At 34.5% G+C, this 14,899-nt stretch overlaps 2 protein-coding genes across 3 annotated transcripts in view; both read right to left on the reverse strand.

Annotated features, from left to right (window-relative positions):
- The window catches only part of LOC122049397 (tRNA uridine 5-carboxymethylaminomethyl modification enzyme MnmG-like), a 36,239-nt gene extending 33,456 nt beyond the window's left edge, over positions 1 to 2,783 (reverse strand). Inside the window, exon 1 of the mRNA XM_042610786.1 lies at positions 2,505 to 2,783. Coding sequence (XP_042466720.1) covers positions 2,505 to 2,712 — 208 coding nt within the window. The 5' untranslated portion in view covers positions 2,713 to 2,783. The remainder of the gene's footprint in view (positions 1 to 2,504) is intronic.
- A 1,680-nt stretch (positions 2,784 to 4,463) lies between these two features.
- LOC122049409 (aldehyde dehydrogenase family 3 member H1-like) lies at positions 4,464 to 9,440 on the reverse strand. Of its 2 annotated transcripts, XM_042610796.1 has the most exons (13): positions 9,305 to 9,440; positions 9,063 to 9,226; positions 8,842 to 8,932; positions 8,319 to 8,561; positions 7,059 to 7,127; positions 6,872 to 6,968; positions 6,090 to 6,296; positions 5,835 to 5,950; positions 5,633 to 5,737; positions 5,380 to 5,552; positions 5,206 to 5,296; positions 4,975 to 5,124; positions 4,464 to 4,896 (listed from the first exon to the last, which is right to left on the reverse strand). In XM_042610796.1, the coding sequence occupies exons 2-13, from the start codon at positions 9,095 to 9,097 to the stop codon at positions 4,657 to 4,659; spliced, it is 1,617 nt and encodes a 538-aa protein (XP_042466730.1). In that variant the 5' UTR covers positions 9,098 to 9,226; positions 9,305 to 9,440; the 3' UTR covers positions 4,464 to 4,656. The 2 variants fall into 2 exon arrangements, with proteins under 2 accessions (XP_042466730.1, XP_042466737.1); XM_042610803.1 differs by lacking the exons at positions 9,063 to 9,226; positions 9,305 to 9,440 and having other exon boundaries at positions 8,319 to 8,596; positions 8,842 to 8,922.
- Between the last annotated feature and the right edge of the window lie 5,459 nt (positions 9,441 to 14,899).

Consider the following 14,899-nt stretch of genomic DNA (forward strand, 5'->3'; position numbering starts at 1 on the left):
ACCCCGCTAGGACTTCTTGTTTGGTTCCAACCAAGACTTAGCTCATGCCTTACTATCAATTAGGACTTCAATTGCCTAACTTTACTCACTAGGATTTCGTCAATGCCTAACTTCACTCACTAGGAGTTTTCCACTAACACTTGACATCAACTTGTTAGACCAACAAACCTAACTCCTTAATCATTCAGATCCATATATATATATCTAAATTCACTGATTCGCAAGAGGATGCTCGAAGGAGCTATTGGAAGATAAGGCAATCGATTCAACGAAGCATGATTAGAGTTTGTTTGTTTAGTTTCAGAGAGTTAAATTTCGAGTTGTAATCTCTGCACCATGTGAATTACCACCTCTAGTGCCTCATTCTAGCTGGTTTGATTTTATCAGTCAAGAACCCAATGATTTAAAATGACAAGGCACCGCCACTTCATGTGTTTTATGATAGATAGAATAAGATAAGGTTGAGTAGGGACAAGTCAATTGTGCCGCAGCTGTTGTTTTCCATGGAGAATTAAAAGCTCCATAGAACCCAACGATTTAAAATGACAAGGCACTGCCACTTCATGTGCTTTATGATAGAAAGAATAAGATAAGGTTGAGTAGGGGACAAGTCAATTGTGCCGCAGCTGTTGTTCTCCATGGAGAATTAAAAGCTCCATGGTTTGATGACTGGGATGTGATAGGAGTAGTGTCAAGTGGAAGGCATGGGGACTGATTGCGTGGCCTTGTCAATATTCACCTGCCATGGATATCCTATCTGAAGCTGTTGTGCACTGATTGGTTGGTGCGAGGAAGATGATCACCATATAGTGTTTTCATCTCTCGTCATCTAGCCATCAAGTCCAAGATTCATTTTCACTCAAGAAAAATAAGAAATGCTTCAAAAAAAGGATAAAAACATGAGAACTCCGGCAACCTTGCCACATCTATCTAGCTTTCATATACCTTGCTAAAGCAACAACAGAAATAGGTAGGAAGATAATGAGAGGGAGATTACATTAAACCTCTTGCGTAATTAGCTATAGTACAGATCCAATTGCAGAAGCTTATATATGATAGTATGATACTACTTCCAACAACTTTACTTGATTGGTCAAGTTCAACAAGTCAAACATGGACATCCACAACATCTGAATGAACTTACATGAAGATTAATCCCCTTTTCACTTGTATAGGAATAGCTGTGTTTACTTATGCAAGCAGAAATTAGGAGAAGAGATATTAGAAAAAGGGATCGAGGAAAGTTTAATTCATACAGGAGAGGAGAGAGAAGTTTTGTTTATCCCCGTAAAAATTAAGAAGAAAGAATTTGTAATCCACCAAAATTTGTTTATCTGGCCGAAAAGACAAGAGAGAGAGAGAGAGAGAGATGGTGAAGAATCGAAATCCCAGCTCTATCCTCTTCTTCCTTCCAAGTTGCATGCTTATCATAAAATTATCATGATTAATTCCAAGAACGAGGTCTAGATGCATATATGATATTAGGGAACTATAAATACACACACACACACACTATATTGGACTTATGTTAATGAGCATATTACTGATTGGTGCTCATACTCTTGTACATTAGCAAGAGATGAAACTAATATGGCAATCATGGCAGTTGGAGACAGCAGAGCTTGTATACAAAGTTAAAAAAAAACTTTCAAGAATTCAGTCTCTCAAGTTGCCATCATTTATCAATTCAACCAGGCTAATGGCTGAATGCCTCCATAGAGGATTTGTTTCCATACAAATCAAGATTGGTACCTACATTAAATAGATTGATTTTGAACAACTTCAAAAATAAATTCTTGTGTTTTATGACTTGAAAACTTTCTTACCGGCACCAATAATTGCTTGGATTCCATAGTACCCATGGTTAGTGATTATAAAAAGTAACAGAAAGGACTAAGGAGGCTGAATTAACTATTAGGTCTGATTAGGGAAATGCACTTGCACAAGGAAGATGGATTAAGTGGTTTAAAGACTGTGGGGTATCATATCCTTTATGGAGAGGGAAACTTGTTTCTTGGGGAGAGCTTTTGGTGTCCAAAAATAGATTGCTTGTAGGAGTGTACAATAGATTGAGATGGATAGTGTGCAAGGTGGTGGAAATCGATTTGTCTAATTTCATTGTATCTCTTCTTTTTGTGTTGTATACACTTGGATTCTCTTTATAAATATAGGCTTGCACAAAGCCAGTTAAATTTGTATTGTCTTTCTTTGTGTATTTCTCTTTATAAATATAGTGAAGCTGATGCTAGAACGGACCCCAACCTCATTCACTGGTAGAGTTATCAGAATCAATCCCAGCAACCCAGCCTCACACTCGGTTCACTTCAAAAGGGCATTACAATACATGCAGTGTCTTTACGGGAAAGCTTGAAGCTAAGATTGGCATCATCAAACTACACAAGCTGGAGCTTGCCGCCAAAATAGGCGTGATTCAAGGTAATAAAAGAGGATTAATTCGAAAACCTAAAAAACCATCGAACCAGTATCAGTTTATGTGTACATACCCTTGGCAATGGTGCTATGGCCTCGGGAGTTAAGAGGTACCAATCGTCTCAACGGAGGGCGATGCCTCCGGGTCAAACATCGGAAGTCGGCAGTGACCGAAGCACGAAAGAAGAGGCCTCGAAACGACTGGAAGGAGTAGAGGCGAGAGCCGATGCGCGTAAGAGCCGCCGTGGTGGCGACGGACACTGGGCAAAGGCGGTGCAACATGGCCGCCGCTGGCCCGTGCCCGGATAAGCAGAAGAAATTGAGTTATCTACTCCCAAATAGATGAAGTCAGGCGGTCCAGTTTCCCTATCTGTACATTATTTATTTATTTTATATTTTTCACCGAAATAATTAGAATAAATCTTCAAAGCACTTCTGTGTGATTGCTGTTGCAATTGTTATTTTTCAATTTATTTTAATAGTCGGTAAAAAAAATTTTGGAGTTAGAACAGATCACTCAGTCAGAATACATGACGTCAACAGAGCACCTTGAGACATATCACGGGGCAATGGCCTAAGACCCTCTATTTTTAGAGCCCTCCAAATTTGACATACATATATAATATATAATATATATTATATATAATTAGGTTGTTTTAATAAAGGGTCCAAAAAATATATATATACTTACCATTAAAATTCAAGAAAAGAATCTAAAAAAGAAAAAAATGGTAAATTATCATTTGTCTTTTCCAAGACTTTATTCCGAGTACAATTCTTTCTTCATTAATTCGTTTACAAAAGTCAGAAGACTCTAAAAAGTGAAGTCTAAATCCTGAACGTCAATTTCTTCTCTTCTTCTTTGAATCTCTTATAATTAAATCAAAAAAACTTATTCTCCAACTAAAATTTTAGTTTCATCAATATCATCATTTATCAATATATAAATCTGCAACGTAAGTTACCTACTTATCTGTATTTTTTTATTGTCAATATTCAATATTGATTTTTAATATTGTATTAGAGTTTAATATTTTATAATTTTTCTTGCAGATTTAAAAGAGTTTAAATAAATCATCCCAATTTTAATAATTATATAATAGATTATATTGATTGATTCAAGCACAAACTAGGTTTTATTGCTCTTTCACTATTATTTTCACTGCTTGTGTTTGTTTTGTTGCTAGTTTATTACTGGTTTTGTGTGTTTTATTTTTACACTTGAAATTTATAGCACAAACATGTTTAAAAAAAATATCAATCTGGGAGTCATAAAAAAAATAAAAGAAAAAGAGTGTTAACTATACTAGTTATGTAACATTAACAGAAAAAAGTTTTTCTAAATTAAAATTGATAAATCACACTTGTGTTCAATTATATCTCAGGAAAAATTAAATAACTTGACAATTTTATGATTGAAAATGAAGTATTAGGAAAACTTATGGTGCGTTTGATACGTGCTTTTTCATTTTCATTTTCTAAAAAATGCGCATTTTCTAAAAAATGATGTTTGATTTGTGTTTTTCGGGCCTGTTTTCTAAAAAAATAAATAGCGTTTTTCTAGAAAGACAGAGGATGATAAAAAGTCATTTTTTATTTTCTAGAAAACGCGTGTTTTTCAGAAAATGAAAATGAAAAACGCGCGTATCAAACGCACCCTTAATTTTGAAGACCTTATTGATGATTTTGCTTTTCAAATTAGAAGATTTAGATTTTTTAAATGATTAGTTAATTTTTTTTTTTTATTAGTAGGTATTGCACTTTTTGAAGAAGCTTGAAAAATATATTTTGTATGATGTTGTACTTTTTGGAGAATCTTGAGAAATATATTTTGTATAAAATTTATTATATTTTAAATTAAATATATTAAATTTTAAATTTTTCTATTAAACTCTATTCAAATGGTATATTAGTAAATATGTTTTTTCTTATAGAGCCCTTTTTCTCTTTTCTCCCAGAGTCATCAAAAGTCAAGGACGGCCCTGGGTGTCAATAAAAAAATTATAATTATAGTTTCTAATGACAGAGGAAGATGATGAAACCGGAAACTGAGTTTATTAACATTTTTAAGAAGAAAACACACACATAAGTTCAGTCATCAATCGATCAATCCAAGCAGTTCTGAGAACCCAATTATCTACAAGAAAGAACTGCAGGATTCAAATGTATTTAACTTTTTCAATATCAAATGTTGGAGCAAAATGATACATTGGCACAATCAAATCCTTAATCTCTTGGCAATCCAATCAAAGCCAGAAGAAGAGCAATGAAGCTACCATTGATCAATCCCCTCAGAATCTTCTGCTTCTGCTGTGTATATGGAGGATATCTAGCTCGGACTTCACCAGCGAAGCCGCGAGATAGTACAGGCTTTCTGTGACTAAACGTGTCGAATGAAAATTTCCCATGGTAAGCTCCCATTCCACTTTCACCCACACCACCGAACGGCAAATGTGGATTAGCAAACTGCATAAATGGAACACATTTTGTAGTAATTTGGTTTGCCATGATCCGATGCTAGCATTAGCAGTCGATTGAACTTACATGTAGGCCGGTATCATTGATGAGAATGCCACCTGCAGACACAGTTTTCACAAATTTCTCTTCTAGTTTCTTGTCCTTAGTGAACAGATAGGCTGCAAGAGGCTTTTCCTTTGATTGGATAAAATCAAAGCACTGTTCTATCTTATCAAACTGTGTTGAAGAAGTATAAAATGTTTATTAGAAAATGAACATTGAGTATATAAGATTGCCAAAGCATAGAGGGCCTCTTACTGTGATAATTGGAAGTAAAGGACCAAATATTTCTTCATCCATTATCAGTGAATCGTGCGGAACATCTAACAAGAGAGTAGGAGCAATCTTCCTGCAAGGAAATATGTGGCCATTGCAGATTAAAGTTCAATCTTGTCCTAGTTTTAAAATAGTAACCGGCTTTCTGATTCTTACAGGCCTTGTTCGTCACGCTGGCCTCCATAGATGATTGTGCCAGAAATTTTCTTGTCATTTAGGAGATTTGTCAAGCGTGAGAAATGCTTAACATTCACAAGACGAGATAAATCTCCTGATTCCAGTGGATCCTTCCCATAGAATTTATCCAAAGTTATCTTTAGTGCTTCTACCTGTTATGTTTCATAGAATGTAAAATAACAGGAGAGCTGAGGTAAAAGCTACAGATACACTTCGTCCCCGAAGAATTTACCAGTGTTATTGCGAATGCTTTTGTTGTTAGAATATAGTCAGGGGCAATACAAGCTTGTCCACTGTTGGATCCCCACTTGCCTACGGCAATTCTCTTGGCTGCCACCTGAATGATTATCAAAATAGATAAGGAAGCAAATCAAGATTAGTTTGAAGGTGAATCATTGTCGCCAACGCGCACAAAGCAAATAAAATATAAGTACTTTAACGTTGACATTTGAATCCACAACGACGGGAGATTTCCCTCCAAGCTCCAAGGTTACTGGTGTAAGATGCTTTGCAGCAGCAGCCATCACAATGCGTCCCACATTTCTGCTACCTGTGAAGCATATTGAGTTAAAACTACATGAACCACACTTCTTGAAGTCTAAAAACGCGTCGAGTTCAGAATGTTTGCAAGCTGAAATATTGAACGGCTATTTGTAATGAGCATAAGTACACAATAATCGTTTGAAAACCTGTGTAGAATATTTTGTTCCACTTTTGCTCCAGAAGTACTGTTGTTTCAGGGATGGAACCCTCAACGACTTTTATGCAAGAATTATCTACATATGCTGGTAAAATCTTTGCAAAAAATGATGATGTAGTTGGGGAAACTTCTGATGGTTTCAAAGCAACAGCATTGCCTGCTGCTATAGCTCCAATTACTGGGTCAATTGACAGCACTGCAAGAAGAGAAGAAACAAACTGTTATTGCTCTTACTATGTAGAAGATCAGATCTTTACTAGACAAAGCATACTGATGTTGACATAGCTTCAATGTAAAAGAGAGTCATAGAATCCTTTTGTCAGCACTCTAGGACCAACATACGTCGAGTTAGCTGTAAAGAAGCAATGATATGATGCTAAAAAAAGGTGAGACATTACAAAAGGTATATTTACTGAAGGGCACATGCTCTTTTCTTTTCAGATTTTCAGTAAGACAATTATCAATAACTTCTATACTGAACGAGTAGAAAAGAAGAATAGCTTGGTCAATTCTTCATGTTAGTGGATTATTAATGAAAAAAAAAATCAAACTTGGTAAAGATATTCATTTGGACGATCTCAATGATCATAAGAGCAGCAACTAGCAGAAATTATTAAGAAAGTTTTAACACAGTTGTAAAATGTAAAACATCAGATATTCTCACAGTTCTTAAGAAAAACTATCATTAATCCTAAGAATATAGAAGTACTTGTCCTGAGATAACAAGCCACTTGTTCTCACAAATCAATTTAACATTGAAAGTCCACTTACAGAATGGATAGTTCCAAGATGAAATGATTAGCACGATGCCCAAGGGCTCTGAAATAATTTCTGCTGATGATGGAAAAGTTGTAATAGATGTTGGCACCTGAACAAAAATTATTAAACCTTGATATTAGAAGGCTAATTTTAAGATTACCATACGATTATAATTTAGTATTTTTAGCTTTTAGAATACCTTTTCCGGTTTCATCCATTGTTTCATTTCTTTAAGGGCAAATGTACATGATGCTTTTGCCATTGAAATCTGGAACATGCAATAGCCATGAGTACACAACTTGGTTTGAGAATACTGGCAAGCAGAAAGGGAACATGGAATAAAGATGATCAAATCTACCCATATAAATCCTACTGAGCTTCAAAGTGCTAAATTACATTGGAGGACAGATAAACCTTTGGGTTGTCACTACAGCAGAAAATAGTGAAACCACAACAAAACATAGGAACATGTCTGGCAAAATAAGGAAAATAAAATTATCACCAATATGTGTCGTGCAAAATTTCACTTTATCACTGAGAACTCTAACTCTCTAATCATCTTCATCTCTATGTAAGAAGGAACTCTAGAGTTGATATCCTGGGAATGAATTTAGTATATCATTGCCTTTGACTAGCAATTATCAGTACAAGGATTACACTTGAAATTGGCTTTTAATCAGAATCTAAACCTTCCATCTATAAGATGTTTAATTCTAATTTTCTTTATATTTGTCTCTATTACAATACAAGAAGAAACTCTAGAGTTGATATCCTTGGTAATGACAAATTTAATATATTATCACCCCCATCACTATTAGGTACGAATACAAGGATTACTTAGGAAAAGAACTCCATCTATAAGAAACTGAATTCTAACTCTCAAATTGTCTTTGACTCTATTGTAATACAAGAAGGAACTTGAGTTGATACTCTGGGCTATTCGAATTTTGTATATTATCATCCCCTATCACTATCAATTGTCAAAACAAGGATTGCAAATGAAATTGATCTTAATCAGAAGTAAGCCCTTCCACGCCACAAGAAAGTGGCCTAGATTACTTCTTTAAAAGGTCATTCATTAGATATGGCATTAGTGATAATATCCAAAAATTTGAATTTCCAAATTCAAGCTAGTAAAATAAATTTTCTGCCACACTTCTCAGGAATCAAAGATGTCATTTTCCTAGTTTTATCAGAGAGACTCTACAAGAGTGTGCAGTTAGCCGATGGCTCATTTTACAAATCCAAGCATTTATTGCTATTTGCAACCTGCAGGCAAAGTTTTCGTTTGCCTGTAGTGATTCCTAGCGAACAAACAAGAATCACACAATATCACAATCGAGTCCTGCAATAAAGCACGGTTAGCATCAAATGTCGCCACTTCAGAACGATCTGTCGAACAAAGAGTCAAAAAGAATGATAGTAAAGGAGATAGACAAGGATTTCGATTTTGGGGTACCTCATGAAGGAAGGACTCCAAATGGGGCTTGGCGAGGTCATCGTGGAGGGCTGTCATGATCTCCGCCTCTTTTTCCTCGATCATCCTGGCAATGCCCTTCAGCTGCTCGGCCCTCCACGCGTAGCTCCGGGTCCTCCCGGAGGCAAAGCCCCGCCTCAGCTCCGCGATCAGTTCGGCCGCCCAGGCGCCGTCGAAGGCTCCTCCCGCCGGCAACTTCTCACCTCCCTCCATATTTCTCGGTCTCTAAAAACCCCAAACTCAACGAGCCTGAGACGATGCTAGGAAGAGCCAGGACAAAGTTGAATTCTTTTATAGCAAGATAAGTAGGCTGAAGCGGTGTTGACATCGTGTACAGACAAATTTTTTCTAAATAAAGATGAAATTTTTAAGAAGATCAACAATATTGGAGTAGAGGAGAAGATGAATCCGACGATGACATTAAGAAGAAATCTATCCCCTGCCCAAACCCAAACTCAAAGCAACGTCTTCTTTACGTTGTTAGCATCAGACTTGTAACCCTCACCATGCACACCAAACGTGGACTTCGTCCTTCGCTCGCTGTGTGTCTCCCTGCCTTTTCTCCGAGTTTGGTAAACCTTATTTCAACACTGCAGCTGTAATTTAGTTGCGAAACACAAAATTTTGTAATGTGCAATTGCAAAAGAAAAAGATTTGTTGCACTAATAATTGAAGTTGCGACGTGAAAGGAATAAGATAGGAAGATAGGGTGTTACAGCTGCTTACTAATAATTTGACAACTGTGAGATCGATGAAGACATAATGCAATCTCCATGTCCTTGTTCTTCTTCTCGGATTCATGATCATTGAAGTGGATCGGCATGAATCTTGTAATCTCTACTCGCCAACGATGATAGTGATATAACTGATGAGGTTAAGTTTCCTATGAACTAGGAAAATAAAACAAGGATCTGGTTACGGTGAATCTACGGCAAGGAAACATAAATGCATAAGCTAAGACGATGGACCTAATTGTAGCGGAAAAGACATCGTCTTCATGTACCATCCATGAATTTGAGAATCCTATAAAAGTTGAGGGAGAGCAAGGGGCTAGTCTTCTAGAGGAGTTAGGTTAATGACGCCATAATCTCTTTACCGATATAGAGAGCGTAGAGATCTATCAAAATACCAAAATTCAACGAGGACAACACATTATTTCACCCATTCATAAGTGGAAGCACCACTTTCCGTCCAACTTACATGTGTTAAGCATGCCACCGATATTCATCCAGAGTCAAGATCGAACAATCCATAAAATTCATAGTTGCATTACTTATAGTTTTCTTGTTTGTAGATAAAGCGAATTCTGAATTCTTTTTCATTCTAAGACATAACTTGTATCCATGCGCTTTATAGTGGTCTGGAGTTCGCTCCCATTAATATAGTCATCCCTATGCTATCATGTCAATCTCACAAGTCTCTTATACATTCTCGTTTGATTACAACAGGAGAGTAAGTCAAAATAGAGAAACTTATATTCGATTAAGGGATAACCTGGCTTGAACTGATGACTTCTACCATGTTAAGATGACACTCTACCGTCGAGTTATATCCTTTCTACGTCTCATCAAGAAATAGAACTAACTAATTCTAAGTCAAAGAGTTAAAAAACTCAACGCCACTATTCTTGAACAGAACAGACTTTCTTTTCACACTATTACTATTATAAATAGTAAAATAATGGGAAAAAAATTGATTCAATTGTCATATATCTTAGGACTATGCCCTATATATATGGCATAATCTGTTATTAGCTCATTAATGATAACGGTTTGGATTACCAAGTTTTACACATACAAACTTCCACATCCAATAACTCAAATTCTCCATGTTAGTTAAATCACTTAACAAGTTTGATTTTCTTAATGGCACAAATCTGGATACTTACAAATAATGTGTAAGCTCGTCGTATAGAGATTAAATCCAACAATCTTCCACTTGAGTTGCATATGATTTGCATACAACACACGAGTAAATCTTAGTTAACGTCAATAATAATGTCAAACTTTGTAGGTATATAAAAAACTTTATAAAATAATCTAGTCCATTAACTCTATTGATTTAGAGCATCCACATCAATTTCCCTATCTCTATATCTAAAATTTAGGAAAAATAACTCACTTTATTAAATTTAGACAATCACTTTTCACTACACACTACATCAACTGTCCTAAAATTTCTATTATCTTTAATCTTTTATTATTTTATTCTCTTTTTACTATTTTTTTATTATTATATTTATGGAATGAGTGGAAGGAGAAAGATTGAAAAGAAATATTATTTTATTTTTAGAGTAGAGGTTTCATTCCCTAAATTTAGAGAGTCACTATTTATCAAATCTAAATTTAGGGAATAAATAGGATAGTTGATGCACCAATTTTTTAGCTACCCTATCCAAAATTTAGGTAAAATTTTTGGATAAGGTAGCTGATGTGGATGCTCTAAAAAGGTAATAAGCTCTAATTATCACAATACCAATGTCATTAATAACATAAATCAAAATGTGGATGTGTAAGATGAAAATACATGCAATGTTATCTATACATGTCAATTTTTAATTGGTCCAATTAATATTGGGGGTCCTGATTATATTTGTAAACACTTTATGTAACACTACAGTAGCAAATCATGATCTAAACTTTATGATTCTAAACAGAATCTATATCATATTTACAAGCATTATATGCTGAGCAGCATTAGTAAATCATGATAACTTTATTTTAGATTGTTAAGTAAAATACACGTGCATATTTTGAACTCAAGTATGTACACCAAAATAAAACAAAATATATGTGTTAATTAACAAATACAAAGCACTATAATAAATACAAAATCTTACTAGATGGGTATTTCTTCCATAAGAATGATCCACATATCCATAACATATGTATGAAACATCTTAGACACCAACTCTTGATGAGTGGATCTGTCAATATAGAATCTATGCTAATGTATTATATTATCACGTGATGACTCTGAACTCTTTCTTTAACCTCTAGAAACTTGATGTTGATGTACTTCAACTTCGAAAAATTACGGTTGTTCTTGGCATAAAGTTCTATGATTTTATTAACGATCCTCAATAGCCTATCGTCATATGAAGATCTCCAATCGTGATGAGTTCGTTATGAGCCAAATGATTAAATGCAAACTACCAACTCGCTCTCATGTGGAAGTGATTATAAGCGTATGTTGACATTTTCCATGATAACACTTCACCCAAGCATGAATGTATCATGAAGAAGTATTCTAGCATCTAGAAAAGTCGAGTCTAAATATCTAATCACCTCAAGTCCCGGACCTGAGGAGCATGTATCCTTTTTATATAACTTGCATCACTCTTTTCGCTTTCGTTAGACCTAGGATACTTAAATATCTACCTAATATCTGTATGCTGTTCCAGATATGAAACCTATATATACATCGATGTTGAGTGTATACTAGCCTAGCTAAACATTTATTTTGAAATAAAAGAATCACATTGGTCAATCTATATTTATTTGTTAAATATATTATTCAATTAATTTATAAAGTAGATAACATGGTGTGGTGACACATATCTGATGATTCATTATAAATTATACTGTTGCTCAACTTACTAAGATGGAAAGGAACAAACCATTGGTATAGTCGTAGTGTAATTAGGTTAGTTTATCTTGACTAATAAATTACACTAGTACACTCAAGTAAGTGTGATTATGTTAGGGATCATTTTGTGTTTTTATATTGACTTAATAAAGACTAGACCTTAGTTATTGGAAGTGTGTACTCTTAATCCTAATATAATAACAAGTATATATTTAGTATCTATTTCTTTAACTTATCAAAGGTGAGGGATTTAGCTTGATAAATCAATAGGCCCGATAAGTTGGGAATGATATTACTTATATAGTGTGTTGTTGATTATAGAAGGAAAGTGTCCTAGTTATCTAGGTTGAGAATGTCCCAAGAGGAGTTGGTGGAATTTCCCACAAGTGGAGCACTTGGGATAGTTAGGTGGTATTCTAGCTAAATATTAATTAAGTGAGTTGTCAATAACTTACTTAATTAGTGGACATTCGTTATCTTAAACACAGAGACTAACACACTCATGGTAAGAAGGAGGTGTAATTTGGGATATTGTGGGTAGTGCAACAATAACTCTAGTGGAATGAGTTATTGTTGATGAACGAGTGTGTTAAGGCGAACGAGATACTCAAGCCTAGTGGAAAACTAATTTCTCCTCTAGGTCCCTGTCAGCCTCATTAAAGTCTCAAGTCCATCCAAATAAAAGTCTTTCTTGGTATCCAGGAACGCATGACGTGAATGGACACCACCATCATAAGAGAGGGCCTCTTGCTTGGTGACCAAGCAAGTAGGGGCCGATCATAATAAATTCAAATAGGAGGGGTGTTTTGAATTTTTAAAATATTCTCTTTGTAGAAAACTATTAGTTTTAAAAGAGAGTTTTTAATTTTAAAAACTTTCCTTATTTGAATTAGGTCACATGGCTTAATAAAGAGTTTTAAAAGTTTTAAAACTTTCCTTTTTTTAACCGTCCTCATGGTTTTAGAAAAAAGGAAGAGAAGTTTTAAAATTAAAATTTCCTATTCATGTTAAAAAAGAAAATTTTTTGAAGAGAAGTTTTAAATTTTAAAACATGGTTTTAATTTTTAAAACTTTCTTTTTTTAACATCCACTTTTAGAAAGAGAGCTTGTAAAATTTTATAAGAGGTTTTCTTCTTTTATAAAATTTTATAAAAAATATTTTTTTCTTCCTCTTCACAAGTTGCTAGAATAAGCTAGTCAATAAAATAAAAAAATCCAATCAATGGATGGTGATTGAATCAAGAGAAAAAAATAAAAAAGGACGAAACTACTAGAGGAAGTTTTTTTTTTAAATTCTTCCCTTATTTGCCTTGAGCATGTAATATAAAAGAAGGGGTGAGGAGGCCTCATGAGATAACAACTCTTATTCTCTTGGTGGAGACTCTCTTGGTGGTCGGCCCTCTCTCCTCTTTCTCCTTTGCTTCTTTTTGTGGTGGTGGCAAGTTTGAGAAGGAGGTTTTGGGTGGTGTTCATCTGGAGGATCGTCGCCCACACGAAAAATACGGCAGAAGATCTTGAAGTCATTAGCTTGCAAAGAGATAATAGTAATTTTCTTTTTTCTTTTTTCTTTGTTATGAACCAAGAGGCATTAGATCTAATTTTTCGAATTAGTAATTTGTGTTTGTGTTTTTTTTTTCTAATTTGTGATTTTTATTTTGGGTTAAACCTAGAGTTATATAAGGAAATTAAATATTAGCTTTCCTTAAAAGGCTTTGTCTAAAGGCGGTGGTGGATGCTCCACTCGTGTGCCTCCTGCGATCATTGGAAGCCAATTTTAGAAATTAATATTTAATTGAATTTATAACATAGGTGGATTGGATCAATAGTGTTAAGTAGTTATCGATCAAAGTTCCATTATGGATAGGTTAAATTTGGAATCAATAATGTTAAGTTCCGTTTGTGATTCCTAATTTAACTTCTAAAGAACACAATAGGTTGTTTAGAAAGGTTCAACACTAGTACACATGACAAAGGAACGATCTTCCTAGGACCATCCAACATACAAGACTTTCCACAGCTGGCACATAAGGGAATTGTTGCATCTTCTTTATTTTAAGTTCTAATTATGGGCACGACTGCAAACTGAATTTAGCACCTTTAGACATTACTGTGTGTGTCTCTAGGTGCACAATTTTACATGTCACCATATGAGTATCTTTTCAATATAGTCTTTTTATGAAAGTTTAAGAATATCTTTTGAACGATCATAACATATTTATATGTCTAAGACAAAAGATACTTTACCAAGTCTTCATTTCAAAATTGCCTAATAGAAAAGACTTAATTTCTTGCAGCAAACCTTGATTATTGCTTGCCAGCAATATATCATCCACATGTAGGATAAGAATAATAAACTTGCTCCTACTGAACTTAACATATATGCATTGATCCACATGGTTTTCCTTAAAACTAAATGAAGTAACCATCTAATTAAATTTCGGTACCATTGACATGACGTGTGTTTCAAGTCATAAATAGACTTCTTTAATCAACATACTAGGTCATTTTAGTTCTTGGACTCAAAGTTCTCCTATTGCATGATGCATATAGACTCCTCAATATCACCATTAAGGAATGCATTTTTTACATCCATCTGATGTAGTTCTAAATTAAAATAAACTACAAGTGTCATGATTAGTCTCCTTGTAATTAATGTCCTCTTTTTGAAATAATCCCTTGGCAACAAGGCGAGCCTTATTATTATGCCCCAAGGGTATACTTGTCCATAAGATCAAACAATACCCCTTAGTGATGATATAGAAAATAATTGATATCAAACCAGTTAAAGCCAATACAAAAACAATGCAATATAAAATCACTAAGATTATATATTTAATATTAGTATGTATGTATATGTGAACATAGTAAACCAAAAAAAATAAAAGTTATACATAGCTCCAAGATTCGATGAGGAAGAATCAAATTAGACAACGAAAAAGAAAACAAACAACTAGAAAAGAGACTCAAAACATAAG

The sequence above is a fragment of the Zingiber officinale genome, chromosome 1B, assembly GCF_018446385.1.
Source record: "Zingiber officinale cultivar Zhangliang chromosome 1B, Zo_v1.1, whole genome shotgun sequence".
Lineage (NCBI taxonomy): Eukaryota > Viridiplantae > Streptophyta > Magnoliopsida > Zingiberales > Zingiberaceae > Zingiber > Zingiber officinale.

What these genes read in the sequence shown, in the direction of transcription:
- LOC122049409 (XM_042610796.1), bottom strand. Translation starts at nt 9,097, where the DNA reads ATGTCTTCATCGATCTCACAGTTGTCAAATTATTA. An exon ending in ATCTTGGAACTATCCATTCT is followed by an intron (nt 6,297 to 6,871) that starts GTAAGTGGACTT and finishes CTCTTCTTGCAG; the next exon opens with TGCTGTCAATTGACCCAGTA. An exon ending in ATTCAAATGTCAACGTTAAA is followed by an intron (nt 5,738 to 5,834) that starts GTACTTATATTT and finishes ATAATCATTCAG; the next exon opens with GTGGCAGCCAAGAGAATTGC.